General features: G+C 44.7%; 1 protein-coding gene across 1 annotated transcript in view; it reads right to left on the bottom strand.

Moving 5' to 3' along the window:
• Positions 1 to 18,176, bottom strand: part of LOC138521635 (cornifelin homolog) — a 101,954-nt gene that overhangs the window by 50,019 nt on the left and 33,759 nt on the right. The window contains exon 2 of the mRNA XM_069634616.1: positions 8,100 to 8,224. Coding sequence (XP_069490717.1) covers positions 8,100 to 8,217 — 118 coding nt within the window. The 5' untranslated portion in view covers positions 8,218 to 8,224. The remainder of the gene's footprint in view (positions 1 to 8,099; positions 8,225 to 18,176) is intronic.

Here is an 18,176-nt window from a genome sequence, read left to right as displayed (position 1 = left end):
GTGTCCTGGCACCTATGGCGCCAGGCTCATAAAAGACATCAGTCCTGGCGCCATAGGCGCCAGGCTCATTATGGGAGTGCTTGGGTGCACTTACCTGATGCAGACCATGCTGCAGGATCCCGGCCTCCTTGAGGCCCGAAAGGAACTACTTTACCTGTGGGACTAATTTACCATCCGAGCGTGGTCGGGGAAGGATACATACCTGATTGGAGGAAGGATACATACCTGGAACTTCTTCCAAGGCTATTTAAACCCCACCCGAACAGCCACACGTGCTTCGTGTTGTCCTGCATCTAGCAGCTGGACGCTCACTGTGTCTGCTCCTGCATCCTGACTTCTGCCATGCCTGCCAGCATCCTGGATCACCTGCAAAGGAAGAGAAGAAGAGAACAGAAGAAGGAAAAGTCCTTACCTGCTAAATCCGCATCCCGGAGACATCTCGCCGACAATCCTGAAAAGGAAGACTTTTATTTAAAAGCTCATCGCGTCGATCGCTGCAGCGCCGCATTCCACTCACCTTTACAGGGCGCCTCCATGTTCAGCAGCGATCATCCGGATTCGCAGTCACGACCCAGCGCCTAGGGAGAAAAAGGCAAGAACAAAAGGTGAGAGACAGAAGGGAATAAGGAAAGCTAAATCTCCATGTTAAGACTTACGTGTTGATTCATTCCCTCTTCATTTCGGGTCCGCGCCGCATCCTGGCATTTCCGGACCCCGGCCCCTAAGGGGAAAAAAGGACATCAGCGTTAATGAGCGAATGAAAAGACATTACCAAAAAAACGCTCATTAAAGACTTACCTGATTTCTACAAGGATTTCACCTCTCATCTCGGGTCGGTGCCTGTTCCCCGGCATTCCGTACCCCGGCCCCTATGGGGAAAAAGACACTAGCATTAGTACATTAATGCATGGACACAAGGGGAACCTCTTATCAAAAAACTTACCTGGAAGCCAAGCAAGTTTGGTTCTCACCAATCCGAAAATCCAGTGAAGTAACTGGATACCAACGCGCCCCTGCATCAGAAGCAGGATGGAGAGCTTGTTCTTCCAGACCCTAAGGTGAGACGCTATGGGGAATCACAGAAGGGTTTCGAGGAGGGTGAGAGGAGAAAGTGGGAGGCCGATTGCATTACCCCGCAGACAGTTAATCCCCTATTTCCACCTACAGAAGGATACTTCTGCGAGCCAGACAAGCCAGATTTGGGGGCCCGCTCCAGTCCGTCTTCTGAACCCTGCGCATCACCTTAGAAGAGGTCACAGCAGCGCGAACCAGGCCAGCGCCTCCGTGGGAGTCAGGTGAGCGTTACAGCTATCCATGCAAACAGGTATTGGCTGCAGCCGCTTTCGCAGTGGAAAACCAGCGTGTATTATCATGGGATGCAGCACCACTTTTTACATGGGGCATGCTCTCTTTGCAATACTGGAAAGACTGAATAGCACACTGACAACACAAAGAGCTTCGGGGTATGAGGTGTTACTATCAAACCCAGCTCTCAACATGGTGAGATGCTGACTTGTCAACCTGGTGACCTTTATCGCCGATGTCTAACGGGAGGGCACCTATGGACACGACTGCACAGCAAACATAGAAGAATTCAGTGACACTCGCAAGGTACAGGAGGATGCACTTGAGGGGGGAGACGTCCTTTACATTGATGGGTCTTCAACAATTGACCAAATGACTGGGGAAAGATATACTGGGACAGCAGTTGTGTGGTTGAGAGCGGATGGGACAAGCGAGGTAGGGGCAAGCGAGGTAGTGACCAGTACATGCCTGCCATCACATTACTCAGCACAAGCAGCAGAATTAGTGGTGTTAATATTGGCATTGGGGCAAAGCAGGGAGAAGGAAGTGATTATTTATTCCGATTCAGCCTACCTGACATCCACAGTGCATTCTGGGCTGTCACATTGGATGAGGAGGGGCTTCAGGCATGCTGATGGGTCACTGGTACAGCACACACTCCTATTGGGCGGACTGATAGTGAATAGCAATAGTGAAGTGGCAAGCACACACAAAAGGGGAGGATACCATCTCCAGTGGTAACGAAGCAGCAGTGGCGGAAGCAAAACCCACCGCCTGTTTTGGGGACAATTTAGAAATGGAGGCTTCATCCCACGCGTGCGATTATGCAAAAGAAGGGTATAACACATTATCAGTGACAGAGATTATGGAGCTGCAGGGAGCTGCACCTAGGGAAGAAAAAGAGCTGTGGATAAGGAGGGGATGTACAGTGTCTCCAACAGACGATCTAGAGTGGCAAAACAGTACAGGGACGGTGGTAATGCCATTTGCATTATTGCACACTGCACTGACACAATTACACTATCCAACCCATACAGGGAAGGAGGTGCTTGCTGCTCACATTGGAGAAACAGAGTTCTGTCCTAACTTGGCAGAACACATGGCTGAATTCATGACTAATTGTCTAGCGTGTAAACAATATGCTGCAGGTCATACATCGAGGGTAGTGAGAGGAGCCAAACCTCACCCAGTGGGTCCATTCCAACACCTACACATCCACTATGTTGACATGATCCAAGTTTGCCAGGGGTACCACTACATGGTAGTGGTTGTGTGTCCCTTTTTCTGTTGGATCAGGGCTGGTCCTTTTTCCGATCCCGATGGTTTTAGAGCAGAAAAATTCCTGGTCCGGGAGTTATTCCCTTGATGGGGCTTGTGTGAGGTCCTGCGATCTGACAACGGGCCTCACTTCACCAAAGAGATGTTCCGGCACATCACAACCTTGTTAGGAGTCCAACACAAATTCACCTGTGCCTACCTCCCACAAGCAAACTGGGTGTGTAAGTGTCTCAACTGCTTGCTCAAGGAGGCCATAGCTAAAACTAAAAAGACACTGAACAAAAGCTGGCTCCATTGCCTCCCCTTAGCCTTGTTCGCACTGTGCAGTAAGCTCTGGTCTGACCACAATTTAACCCTGCATGACGGGGTGACAGGACAGCTCATGCGATTTACCCTGGCTCCACTAGGGTAATCAAAGATACTGAGAGTGTGTCTGATGTATTGGCTCAGGAAATGTACTAGTATACAACTTCCTTGATTGCTAATGCCTCTTTTAATTCTCGCCAGAAGCAAAAACTAAAGGAGAGGCCTGAAGCCGGAGACAAGAGCGAGAAAATGTGATGCCCCGCAGTTTACAGGGCTGCATGTGGTTGAATTGGTAACTGAGCAAGCTATCAAATTGGTCAGGAAGAATACTTGGAATCACCTCAGTGACATCAAGCCCTACAAAGAAGTGGCCTCTCCTAGCACCGACATCGTCAGGGCCAACGATCTACAACCAGAAGAGCAAAACATGAATCTGGAACCAGCACTGCCGAGCAGAGGATACCCAATAGTTACTCACTCACGGGTAGGAGATTTAGGGTAAGGACTTACTACACATCCAGAGTGAGGGTACACTGTCTGTTTGTTATTTTTCTTTCTGCACACATTCATCGTGAAAGTGGGATTGCTTTTATTGCATTTCTTCCATGCTTCCCACTGAACGCCATCCTGAAACCTTCCAAGGCCAATTCATTCAATTTGTTAGAAGATCAAATAGAACACAGAGACATGATCCTAACATGGATTTCTGTGTCTTCATAGCATATCTCGCCCAAGTTTAGCCACAACGAGAAAGAGGAAACCTATCTGTACTTGCAGTACTCCAAGACCCTAGAATTAAAGCTGTGTGGGAACAACTATTAATTTTTGCCATAGCAGACTACATGGTCCGCAGGGCTTGAATTACTACAATACTAATCCAATAACACTTGGTTTACACATTTCAGGCTGGCAACTGATATCTTCAAGTTGCACCAGGATCCAAGCAGCACAGGTAATGGAGATGGTTATTAAAAAAGTGCTTATGTTGTCTTGTTTCTTATTTCCAAGTGGTGTTTTTGCTTTCATTTTTTGCCGAATATCCCTTGTTGATAGTGCTACTGCTGGATCCTCTACCAACATTTCCCCAACTTTAGCAGGTGGAACAACCATGTGAGATGGACAGGGGAGCGGTGTAAGCCTGATAAGGAGAAGTAAGCCCAGTGCTGATACCGACATGGGAGGGGTGGACCTATATCTGACTGATACAGCTCAAGTATCTTACAACATGTAGTACAAGCACATGACCAAAGTACGTAAAGAAACCACTGGGGAAAAGCTGCTATCTCTGCTCACTAAACCCGTATGTCATGAGTGCATCCAGAATGTTTATAGCAACTGAAATACCAGCAGACAGAGAACAGTACCTTATGTACCTATCCATGGTTACAAACCGAGGAAGATTCAAGATGAAAACAGCAACATTGAGATGAATGTCCAAAGCAACATTTCCCTATGAAGACAGTTATATAAAGACTCTTCACATGATGAACAATTACTGGCAAGTAGACCAGGCCATGCAACACATGACTGATGGCCGAAGGAAAGGAGAGACAAAACAATAACATTGAAGGAAATGCCCTGTCCGAAGAGGGGGTCAAGGAAATAGGAGGAGAACCAGGATGTTGGGAAAGACCACAAATGCTTGTGTATAGCCGAGTATACACAGCAGAAGGATGGAAGGAGGAAGTAGTAGGTAGCAAGGCACACACCCTAGTACAAGCACTGGTAAACACAGTACAAGAAGAGAATGACAAGTGCCTGAAAGAATGGGATGTGAGCATCAAGTTACTGAGCTGGGTGGACAATGAAGCTTGCCCAATGCCCATCATACCACTGAAGAAACCAGCATTATGTTACCAGAATGATGGTACACTAAAGGTTGGAGAAAACACAGAGTTCATGAACACCGAAAAGCATCCAGCAATGAAGATTGGGCCAGCAGTGTTAATGGATCACTATTGAACATGCGGATCCAAGGCATATGAGAATCTGCCACCCAACTGAGGAGGAGTTTACTCGTTGGTACACATCAATATGTCAGCACTGGTGGTACCACAGAAGGAAATCATGATAGACGACTTCCCCAAGATAGATACTAACAAGAGAAAGATGACATTAGTAGAATTGTAGCAAAAGGGAAGATTAAAATGGTCAGTAGAAGTGAGTAGAGTCAGAAGGGACAACTATTTTTCATCATATTCAGAAGCATCACTAGATGATGTAGCACCTGAGCACAGTTTGTTCAGTAGGGCAGAGATGCTTGTCGCATCAGTAGATCCAACTGTACAGACATATACAAATGCAAAATGGTTGCAGATAACAAGATGGGGGTTTATGCAGACAATAAACTCTTCAGAAAATGGCTTCAACCGGATAAAAGAAGAGTTCCGAGCAGTAAGGTTGGTGTTACTACAAAACAGATATGTTCTAGACCTTCTAGAAGCAATTGAAGGAGGAGTTTGTGCCAAGATCGAGAGTTCCTGTTGCACATTTTTGCCTGCAAATGACAGAGAGAATGGAACACTGACAGAAGCAGTGACACAGTTATCGAAAATGCACATCAGAATGGAGGAGGAAGCCAAAGTAATAGGAAAAGATCAGAGCTGGTTGTCATACATATGGCCATGGATGCCAACATGGTTAGCGAATGGACTAATAGTACTTCCAAGGACACTACTACTAGCAATAGTGGGACTATGTGTGATCAAGATATGCATTACACAATGTTGCAAAACTACTGAGAAGACAATAGGGATGAAAGTGTTAGCAGATATAAACATCGATGAACAAAAAGGACAAGATAGTGAAAGAAAGAAATAACCTGAGAGCAAAAATAAGGGAGTGTCCACTGTTCCCGACAGAGATGATAACAATTGACAATCGCTTTGACAACAACAGATACTGGGTGAAATGGTTATGGTGCAACCCAGAAGGGGTCTGCAGTTACATGACCTGGAGCGTCAATGACCATGCAAATTACTATGGACATCTTGGAGGAGTAATGAAGATAGGGCTACCAAAAGCAAGAGTGACGAAGTATGGTGGTTTGGTCGACAAGTCAACCAGAGGGGGGACTGAAGAGAGGGACCCTGGAATGCCCCTCCTCACCCCATGAACATGACGGCTCAAAGAGGTAAAAATGCACAAAGCCACTCACTATTCAGACAGCCCCCAAGAGGGCCAGTGAAATCCACGTAAGCATACAGATACTCCATTAGACAGCCATTCAATCCTTATCCAGTTAATGTGTTTACGGATGTGGGTGCTTCAGCATTGGTCGTTGACCCAAATGCCTCGATGGATGACGTTGTCTAATGCTGAGAAACCACAACATGGCAAGGTTAGCCACGAAGTACACTTGCAGCCATGCACGAAGTTACACGTACATACATGCGCACACACAAAGAACATGCGTACACAGTTCTGTAGATAGAGGACAGTTACATATACATACTGTCATAAGCTTTTTATTTTTCTCATTAGCCAAATGCAGAAACGCTAATCACAATGCAACAAAGATATGCAGAGCAAGCTTGCAGATGCTTATTACAATTAACCCTATGGAACTACAGGATCTAGTAAGGAGCCTGGAAGGACCAAATACGAATAACCTATGGTAAACATAGAACGGTATAGATCTGTAGAAATCATAGTGTAATTATAATGTGGATTACTTGAGACCACAATCCACAGGACGAGAGACTAGGGAAAGCAGAACCAGGCTGCACAGAACAGCAGGCCAGGGCTCACAGCCAAGGTCAGAGACGAGCAGCACATTTCAAACCTAAAACAACAAGGAGCCATCAGCAGAAAAACAGGATTAATTTTCATAAATTGCAGACCCAAGAGCTCGGTTTTATGGTCCCCAACCACGTGATCCGGCCAAACTAAATATTGATCATTCACCCATGGTGGGAACATGACCATTTCCCAGCAACACAGAAAAGAAGTGAAATATTGTATCTTTAACAACGTTGCAATGCTGAGGGCACCCTCATAGGCAAAAGTGGTAATGCTAACAGTTACATTGGGAACACATAGTTATTCTAATCACCTTGAAGAAGTGTACAACGCGCTGAGAACAGAGCAGGGTTCCAGGCCTGGGGAGACCAGTTCCAGCCAATCAGGGGACATAAATCCGGGGGTGGATGGCAGAGGGCAAGGGCCAATGATAATCCTGCGACCTTGCAACAATAGATAGTTTCTTAGGGAAGAGGCAGGCCCGCCAACTGACATGTGGGGACCAATAACACAATATCTATAGGTGCAATCCATAAGTGATATCATCCCAATCACCCAAACAGAAGGACCCGTAGAATGGTTGGGGTAGGGCCCATGCTGTGACGCAGGAATGCAACAAATTGGCCCAACACAGGCTTGGGAGTGGTGATTCTGGGTATTTTCGAATTTCCTGTATGATCCCTGTCAGTTTGGGTAATAAGCAACAGTTCTAACTTGCCCTTGGCTGAGTTCTCTGTTTGTGTACTGGGGAGGGTTGTTTGCACCTGGGAGCTGAATGGGTGTGCTCGTAGTAACCTCAAGACCTCTGGCAAACCTAAGCCAACAGAACTGCTGGCAGGTCAGGAATAGACACGATGAAACAACACAGGTGTGGAAGAAAAGGGGGTGGGTGTAAACTGTAGTGGATGAGTGGAGTACAAGGGGGAAACCAGAAGTGGACAAGGAACACAGAGGGAGGTAACAGGAAAGGAGCAAATAAAACAACACATGAGATGTGCACCAAACCAAAGAGATATCTGGGAACGTGATCACTCCCAGGGTTAATAACTGCACTCTAAGCCTCAAGACCTCTGGCAAACCTAAGCCAACAGAACTGCTGGCAGGTCAGGAATAGACAAGGTGAAACAACACAGGTGTGGAAGAAAAGGGGGTGGGTGTAAACTGTAGTGGATGAGTGGAGTACAAGGGGGAAACCAGAAGTGGACAAGGAACACAGAGGGAGGTAACAGGAAAGGAGCAAAGAAAACAACACATGAGATGTGCACCAAACCAAAGAGATATCTGGGAACGTGATCACTCCCAGGGTTAATAACTGCACTCTAAGCCATATGATTCCCTGCAAACCTCTTGTAGTTGGAGATCAGGTGTCACCCCGATGGAACAAAACCTTCCTCTCCATTAAGATGCTGACAGTTTGGCAAGAAAAGTGACAAAGGCAGGTGATTACAAGGTCGACATTTATGACTTACACACTTCCATGTCTCCACAGCAGTCACATAGTTCAGAGCTCCAGTTGGTCTGGTTGGACACCGAGTAGCTGGTCACAGTGATTTGTGGCTGGGAGATGATGGTCTCCTGATAAGCCATTTCTCAGCTATAAGAAAAAGATAAAGGATTGTGAATGCAGGCGTGTATACCCAAGACGACTCTCAGGAAACAGGCAAAAGGCTTTACATGGAGAGCTCCTGAGGGAAAGGTAGGAGAGAAATATTTCCCTAAAGAGCATCAGGTGAAAAGAGCTCCAGAGAGGAAGGCAGAGAAGGAGGGTTCTGAACAAAAAGGCAAAAGACTAGGACCCCCAAAGTGAAAGAGCAAATGAGAGCTCTCAAGAGAATGGCAGGAGAAGAGGGCTTCCACCGAGAGAATCAGGAGAGGTGAGCATCTCCAAAGAATTATGGGAGATCCATAAATAATGACAGAAGAGGAGGTTAAGCTTCATAAGAGAATAGGGAACAGTAGTTTTGCCAAAATGAAAGCCTGGGAGCAGAAGGGTTCCACAGAAAAAGGCAGCAGGGAGGAGTTCCACAAAGAATTACAGGCCAGGAGTGCCTCTCTAAATAAAGGCAGAAGAAGATGCTAACATCCCCAAGGGAATACGGAAAAGGAAGGCTCTCAAAATAAAGGTGGAGCAGGGCAAGGGACCCACAGAGAAAGGCAGCAGAGAAGACGTCTTCAATGTATACGAGGAAAGGGGGAAATTCCCAAAGAAAGTCTGGAGAGAAGCAAATAGGCAAGACTGCAGTTTTACCCAGAAACAGAGGGGAGAAAATGCAGAGGGGGAGGGCTTTCTAGAGAATGTCATCAGAAGGAGGCCAAGATCCTTTCAAGATTCTGCAATCAGGGTCTCACCTTCTAGAATGTGTTCTAAACTGTGTTATCTTATTAGCTTGCTTACTGCACCAATCACCACTGGAGCGGTCTATAAAATTGTCATATACATTGCAACAAATTGAATTTTATCCAGATAGGGGGATGACTACGCTTTTGATCAGCCCACATTTTGCGCATTTCCTTCTTTTGTTTTTTACATTTGTATAGGCATAGACACAGACATTGAGAAAGGGAGACAGACAAAATAAATCACTTAACAACATAATATGCATGTAACCAAACTAAAGGCAATCTCGTGAGATGCAAATACTTACCTGCACAATATCTTCTGCTATAGCTACAGATTGGAATTAATATTTTGCCCATATTTACCATAAAGCTTCCACGATTCATCATACTTTGTTGCCTTTTCATGTTTACAGCTTCTTCATTTGAACAACTTTGCCTTAATTATACCATACAGTCTTAAATGTATCCTATGAATGTCCTGAATTTCAGTTTCCAGTGTATGGTTTGTCTATGTCCCAATAATAACCCTGATTTTGTCCAATAATGAGTTCCAAAATTCCTGGAGTTTAGAGCAAGAGGCAAACATATGGACGAATGTGTTGTGACAAAGTCCATGGCTGCCCGTTGAGATAGATGGTGGGGTGGCCATGTGTCTAGGGAACCTTCACTTGCTATATGATATTGGGCTCAGTGGCAGTGTGGGGATGATCCACACAAAACTTTGCAAAAAGGTATATGTCCCGTCAGATTGATTCTGCAAAGTTTGGTGCGGTTTCATGCAAGGGGGGACAAAGTCATAGGGCGGTCCCAAATTGTTTGCTCATGCCTATAGCCCAAATCGCTCGACAGATTTTCACAAAATTTGCAGCAGGAGCAGCGGATTGGTCCAGAAAGCGTGCTTTTCAAACTTTGGTGTAAATCCATCAAGTATTTTACCAAAAGTAAGTAAAAATAAATTTGTGGTATATGGGTTTGGTCCCCAGACTCACTTCCCTGTTTGGTTCACAGACAGGCCCCGATTGGCCCGAATGGCAGCGTGACCCACCTGCTGATTAGATGGTGAAAAGCGAGAGGTTTGTCAGATTTTTGGAAACACCCGCCATGTTGGATAAGCGGACAGCAGCCAATATCTGCAAACATTGCGATAAAAACATATTAAAAAACACAACATTGTACTTGTCAAAACTAATGAAACAATCTCTTGAGAGGTGAGGGGTGATGAGGATAGGATGGGATATGGCCCTAAAAAGACCCAAAACCAGGTGTTTGTTCAACTCTGACGTCCGCAAACAGTCCAGATGTCCGGCGCAGTCCTCTGATGTTCGAGAACATCTGAGATGTTCAGGGACATATATGTCTATTTCCGCATCACAGGGTTGGTGAAAAGCAGTTTTTGCATAGCTTATAACTTTGGCGCCACTCAATGAAACTGCATGACATTTTTGAATTTCATTCTAGACCTGACTGAATAGTTCTGCAGTGTGGTGCGGTTTTGGCAAGAGGGAACAAAATTAGAGGGGTGTTCCAAAATATTTTGAAGGCTTATAAATGTAGTGCAATTTGACAAATCTGCACAAAGGTTTGCAAAAAGATTTTAGACCTAGATATGAATGTTTTTGTAAAGTTTGGTGGGATTTTGTAAAGAGGGAGCAAAATTAGGGGGGGTCTCAACATTTTTAGATGGCTTATAACTTTATTGCCGTTTTATGAATGTGGACAAAGGTTTTCAGAAAGATTATAGACCAAACCTTGAATGTCTGGCCAAAGTCTGAATAGATTTTGTCAAGTTATAAGACTATTTTATATGCATACATTTTGATACATTTTAAAAAATAAAACACAGTGGATTTGCAGCAAACTTGTGTAAGGAGCATTGGCAAGGACCTGAAAATATGGTTTTGCAAATGTGTCTTTGCTTTATTTTTTTAAAAGTGTTATAATGTAGGTACAAAAAAATGTGATGTACCATCAGAAACTGAGGTGTAGCCTCTGGCCATGGGCGGTGGCCAGATTGTCCAGGTCATGATCTAAGGCCATGACCTGGACTATCTGGCTCCTGGCCATGACAACGAGGGACAAACAATGGGGTTACAGTGGGCATGGCCATGAGGGACCGGCTATGTGGAACATTCTTTCAAAATTGGTATAGGTTTGAATGGGAAAAAAAGATCTGCTCGTGGGTACAGGTTGAAGTGCTGAAAGGGATTGCATCAAATATGCACAAGGAGGGTCAGCATGAACTTCAAAGCATGGTTTTGCAAATATGCCCCGTGTTTTTTTTTTGTTGGGAAAGTATGACAATGTAAATACACAGCACAGTGATATAACATTGGTGTCTGGGCAATGGGCCTGGCCATCAGCAAGGAGAAATGTGTACTGTAATTTGCTTATTGGGGCATGCGGCTTGGCTGAAGCCGTAGGTTTGAATGGGAAAATACATTCTGCTTGTGTTTACAGCTTGAAGTGGTGGACTAGATTACAACAAACATGCACGACAAGCATTAGCAAGGACCTGAAAGCATATTTTTGGAAATATGTCTTGTGTTTTATTTTTTCAAAGTGTAAGAATATAAGTAGAAAAACTAGTGATATACATTTGGTGTCTGGGTAGTGGGCCTGGCGTTCAGCAAACACGAATGTGTATTCTGATTTGCTTATGGGGGAATGCAGCATGGCCGAAGCCCATGCCCTATGGATTTGGAGACTGTCCATGTCTGGAAGCCATGAGCTCTGGACAAATGGGTACATTATTAGGGTATAGTGGACACTGATTTAGGATGCAGGGTAGGAGCATGAATAATAGGGGTGATTTGGTTGAGCTGGGGTCATGGTTGAACCTTATGCCATAGGCAAATGAATGATGATTTGTATCCCCTGCATGCGCTGCTGATAACGACAAACATAAGTATGTGTTGCAAAAAATATGTTTCTTAAAGGAGGTTTAAAATTCTTGCATATATATGAAAAGAGGAATTATTAATCACTTATATACAGTGATGTAACACCATAAAACATTTTCACTTATAAAACCTATTAAATTGACAGAACAAAAGTTGTTAAAGGGATGTTAAGATGCTTCCCACCCTTTGGAGCCCTCTTCTCCAGTAGTTAGCCAGTGGCGTCCCACCTTGGCATCCCTTTGCATTTCCCTCCTGGGTTCTCATGAGAACTTGCCCATTCGTACTGCCCCTTCTTTTATGCACTTCTCTCACTGCACAATGCATATGTGCATTTATAGAAGTGCTGTGTAAAATCTTTTTGTATAAGTAAGGGAAATGCAGATGCAAACGATTTGCAGAAGATTGTTAAGTGGCAGTTGGTGTGTGGAAGTTTAATATGAACATATGGTTATATGTACAGTTTTTGGAAGAGATTGGTGGATGGATGTGTGACAGTTTGAAAGCAGGCATTGAGGGAGTGTTACAAATATTAAATCAAAAAGAATAGACGGGCTGCCCTGTGGGATGGTGTGCACCAGCCATCCGGGTCTTTTAATGATCCATGGCCTGGAAAGGGGACTGTGGAGACCGCCGATAGTTATAAAGGTCCATCAATTATGGTCTTTATTGTATGCTAGAGAAAAGTATTTGGGACAGAAAATTGTTTCTGTCCATTTATATTTTTCTCTAGTATACAATTGTCTATTATTTCCATTAGCATAACACAATATGCCAATGGACATGTTGTAGAATCTATTGAGTCTAACTACTTTACTGAAAAATGTAAGGTAGATGGAGTCTATAAGATTATTTATTTTAGTTCTATTTTTTAAATGTGAAAGATGGAACCTTTTTTTGGTGTTTTTCTGTTTTGCAGTAGAGTTCAGAAAGTCAGGTGCGGAGGGAAATGAGGGAAGAGGCATCAACCACAAATATGGAGGGGCAAGTGAACAGGTGAAGATGTTGCGTGTGTGTTACATCTAAGGTAGGGGGCAGTGTTTCTCATTCTCCTTGATTACAGCTTCAAAAGCACTTTGAAATTGTTCCCCCCTGCAGAGTGGTGTGTTGCGGTATAAAACAGTGTACTGTTGTCTTCGAAAGCTATATATCAACAGCCTCTTTTATCACTTGCAATGTAGCTTGTGGGATTTTGTGTCCCACAGAAGTAGGCTGTGTGGTTACAGTATTGGTTGAGGAAGATGAGGTGGAGCACCTGGCCTACTTATGTCAGTCAACAAAAAAGAGGAAGCCACATATGTGATGTCATCAGTGATGTCATCAATGAGATTTGTGATGGCATCTTTGATGTCATGGGTGTAAGTCCTTGCAGTGCAAACTGGTGACGCGAGTTATGGTTGCTTAGTTTACCATAACTGGCGAATTTCGGGGGGTTTTACCTGAACCATAACGTCCCTGTAACAACTTTTTCCACTGAATTTCATAGGTTTTTGCTAGTGCAACTTAACCATAACATCCCTGTAACAATGTTTTTGTTAGTGAATTTCATAGGTTTTTAGTAGGGTGCTGTAACCAGAACGTTGCTTTAGCATAGTGTTTTCTGTTTGGTACTGCAACGGAACCATAATGTCCCGTTAACAACGGTTTGTTACTGATTCCTTGACTGTCCTCATGAAAAACATGTGGAAAGGCCAAATTGTGTGGTGTATGTATCCATTTGTGCTACCCCTTCCGAATAGTGTTGGCGTATTTTAGCAATTACAGATGTACATGGTAAATGTTGGTGAGTGTTTCAGTAGTTTCTCTTTTTGTATTACCATTGCATGGTGACTCTGTGCCGCACAGTTCTGACTTAGATGACTACAGATGAACAATACAGATGTTTCCTAGGGAGACTGCACCTGGTCGGCGTATGTGCAAGCACACTGCAAGTATCCGTAGGACTCCATTAGTGTCTGCTTGTCCGCATCTTCTAATTCACTTTTGAGTAGTTGTGGAAGCGCACGTGTATCCGTTCCACACCTATACCAATACATAGATCATCCACTGTGTGCTATTAACACCGCCCCTGTCAACAGCCCTACTGAGTCATACAGTAGGCTACCACATTTCAAGTAATCCTGCCCACTACATGGGTGGCTCTGCAAACCTACCAATGCGTGGCTAAAGCACGCCTCATTGTATGACGCCCACTGGTAAACAAGGAACAGCAACCTGCAGTGTAATGTGGGCGTGGAACTTTTGCATTAATTTGATTGATATGCTGCTTGCCTTTTCATGACCCGTGAAACAGACACATTGTGCCTGCACTGAGCAGTGTAACGGAAAGTGTTAAGAGGTTGCCTGTGGGTCATACAGTTGAAGAATACATGTAACTGCAGGTGGGATAGTTTGTTATCAGTCTTCAAAATGGCAAGTTGGTGCAGCTTGCTCACACACATACAAGTGCATGTAAAGGCAAGTAAGCAAACAGTGCACTATGCAGAGCGCAAACAATGTTAGTGGTGCTTAGAAAAGTACTGTACCTGCATGGGTCACACAAAATAAATGCCTTTTTCCTCCACTTAATGAAGCTCTGTTTCAGGTTGTTGCAAACATTCTTGTATTCCAGAATGTATGCATCTCCATGAATGCTACCCCTAAGAGTAATGACATAGCATGAAGTGTTTGTATTGCATGTGACGACAACTAAAATGAAAGCACAAGGGACCAGTGGGCAGTGTACCACCCTTCCAACACTAACATAGGATAGATGGATATAGAGCATTTGCCACATCTGCTGCGGGCAACAAATGGTGGAATCCTGTAGGGCAGCAGAGCTCTAAAACATCCTTGCAGACCGTATGGTGCGCTACAGACCCTTAACCAGCAAAGGGTATTGTGTTGTGCATGTACTGCAACACGCTTCTCTACAGGGGGAAGGTACTTGGAAGTGCATGGAAAGAGTCCTTCCGGGAGCATGACAATGACTGGCACCTATGTAGATGAGTGCCACCCAATAATTACATCTCTGGACACGTCCCCTATGGTATCCATGCAGGTCCTTCCCCTTCTGGACCGGTCCTTTCCTGCTGTTCCTTCTGTGGGGTGTGTCAGTAGACCATAAGAAATGGAAATGAACTGGGAAAGGAAAAAAGGGAAATAAAGAAAGCACCTTTTCGAGATGAACAATGGAATTGCCAATGAACGGATGCATGTCGGGAAGCGTGGCACTGTGCAAAACACTGTAGTTCAATCGGTTGGAAAGGGAGTCACTGTATAAAAAGGCTTCTTTAGGTGTTACAGAATGTTTTGAACACTGTCAGCCCGCAATTACTACAAAAAATGTTTCACTACTTTCAAGAAGGGCACCAAGGCAATTTGGATGTGGTGTGCAGAAATCAGGATTCATGCATAGTAAGATGAACGTTATAGCTGGGGAAAAGTGTTTGTGCTGTGAAACGTCATAATCCCATATGTGAAGGACGCCATTTTCACATGTCGTACAAAGACACAAATACACTTCTTCACAATGTACCGTGCTTTTGCCATTTGCGAACCAACTAGAAAATGACACAACCATATCGATGTCTGCATAATACTATAGAAAGTTATCAAAGAGATCGGAAACAAACGCATGACCTGGGCAAGTGCCTATTTTATCGCAAAGGGCACTGAAACTCGTATAACATGCTGTGCAATTTTCCCTCCACAATCAACAACAATAATATTAGCATGATTGCGTGTCACCAAAGTGTCACACAGACAAACCAAAATCAGTCACTTCATTATAGGTACTCCATAGCACCACACATCCACATGATAGATTCCAAAATGAGCACCCACTGCACAGTGTTTTCCATTCACTTTCAGTTACTGTATTTCGAAGTCCCCTAAAACCTGCATGATGTGGCTTGTGAAACACACAGCCATAACCGCACACTCTGCATGTCTGTTGACAAATACACTGTCTACCACACTCTGTGCGTACACACCACACCCAGAAAACGTATTGACCAATTCCGTAGGCTCAACAGGCCCATTTCTATGGGTGTCAGCTGCAAAAGGGGCGTATCTAACATGTGCCGCACTGCAAGTATCGCGATATTTGCTGACTTTTCGTGCTGGGCGGGAGCGAGAGTGGGGGAGAGACTTTCAACCAGGGTAGGGGATGTCGTTAGGTGTGGCAGCTCTTAAAAGAGCCTTTGTTTGTTTTTTTTTTTTTTTTATAAAGGTGCTTCCATACAAACACCTTTTTTGTGGTTTTTATAAGTAAGTTTGTGTTCTCAACGTCAGCTCACATTTTTACAATAGAGTCTTCACTGCAGCCTGTAGATTTTGAAAGAAAATGTCATTGCCACTGGTCGACAAAGACATGCCATTTCCTTTGAAAAGGTGTGTATAGCGAGAACAAATGTTGTCATTCTCACAGGAGAACATCCCAGCAGCACTCAATAAGTCACACATGCTTCTGTTGGTGAGACCCCTTCCAACCTCTGGCTGGCGACAGGAATCAATGGAATAGTTCCACACTATTCTTGGGCGTATACATGAGAAAAGCACCTCGGCAAAAGGAAAAATGTGCTACACTGCTTTCATCATCTTCTTCAGTTGACGGTACACACAGGAACAAGGCATGGAACCCAAAAAGAAGGCTCCAAAGTGCATGACCACAACATGTACAGGTCCAGAAGTGGCCATGCGTTGACATTCTACAAGCACTCTGCCGAAACAGCACGCTTCTACACTGCGCCACAAAGTCTCCACTCCCTCCAAACCGAAATTGCAAAAAAGCCTTCTTGGATGGCATACACGACCAGATCCTCCACAAAGGCATCACCCATGAGGAAAACTGTACGTCCTGCCATGTTTACCAGCCGCACTACACAAAGTAATGGAACAAATCATTGCTGCCCTTTCCTGTGACGTACACCCTGAGCACCTGATTGGCCAAAGTCCATATTCCCATTTCCATTGGCCACCATGGTGAGAAACGCAAAATGTGCCACATGCCTTACCACAATGACCGCGAGGGCCGCGCCCCAGTGAAGCAGGAAGACTCTTTCTCCCTATTGGTGCTCTTTACTGTGATGTACACCGTCAGCACCTAATTGGCCAAAGGTCATAGTCCCATTTCCATTGGCCAGCATGGTGAGAAGCACAGAATGTGGCACGTGCCTTCTCCAAGTACCGCAAGGGCAGCACCCAGTAAAGCAGGAGGAGTCCTTCTTTCTATTGGCACGCTTTTCTGTGACGCACACCCTAAGCACCACCTGATAGGACAATCGCTACAGTCCCATTTCCATAGGCCAGCATGATGAGAAGTGCCAAATTTGGCACGTGCGGGTCCCCAAGTATGTCGAGGGCCGAGTCCGAATGAAGCAGGAGTCCCTCTTCCTATTGCCGCACACCCTAAGTATCTGATTGGACAATCCCCACAGTTCCATTTCCGTGGCCGCCACCCGAAAAATCCCCGGATGTGGCTTTGGTGCTCCGTGCGGGTGTGGGGGAATAACTTGCAACCAGGGTAGGGGGAGTTTGTGGTAAGGAGTGGCTCTTAAAAGAGCCTGTTTTTTTTGTTGCTTCTACAGACACACTTTTTTCAGTTTTTATTAGCTTTTGTGCTTTCTCGTGCTCACATTAGTACAGTAAACTCTTCACCGCATCCTGTAGACAGGCAAACAAAACTGCATTGCCAATGGGTGACTAACTAATGAGGTCATTGTTGCAGAAGAACATTCCACCAGCGGACAAAAAAGTATACATGCTTCTGTTGATGAGACACATTCCTGCGTCTGGCTCGGAACAACATGCATGAGCAGTGGCCCATACTCTTCATGGTATTATGGATGAGAAAAGCACCTTGGCAGTGAGAAAAAGTGTCCTCACGACATCCAGCAATCTTCTCAGTCTAGGGAACAAATCTAAGCAAGCCAGGTAACCCATATGCATGCCGCTGTAGTGTATGACGATAACATCTACTGCTGCAAAAGTGTCGAGGTCTTTGCAAAGTGCATACATATCAGCGTAATTGCACTCATACAAAGCATTCCACAATGCGTCCACTCCTTCCAAACCAAAATTGCTGTCAAAGTGTCTTTGCAGGGCATAGTTGTGCAAATCTATGACAAAGAGATCACCTACAGTCAGCACAATACGTTTCACCATGTCAGCCACCCTCGGTACGCAGAGTATAATGTACAACGGTTTCACCTCCCCTTCCTGTTAACCACACCCACACTACCTGATTGGCTAGTCCCCACACTGCCATGTCAATTGGGCAAGGTGGTGTAAAGGACAGATTTTGGCACGTGTGCCTCCCAAAGTAGC

Source organism: Ambystoma mexicanum, chromosome 1q (genome assembly GCF_040938575.1).
Source record: "Ambystoma mexicanum isolate Mex_15411 chromosome 1q, UKY_AmexF1_1, whole genome shotgun sequence".
NCBI classification, from domain to species: Eukaryota; Metazoa; Chordata; class Amphibia; order Caudata; family Ambystomatidae; genus Ambystoma; species Ambystoma mexicanum.
Note: the sequence above shows the minus strand (reverse complement) of the source record. Positions and strands in the feature narration are given on the sequence as shown.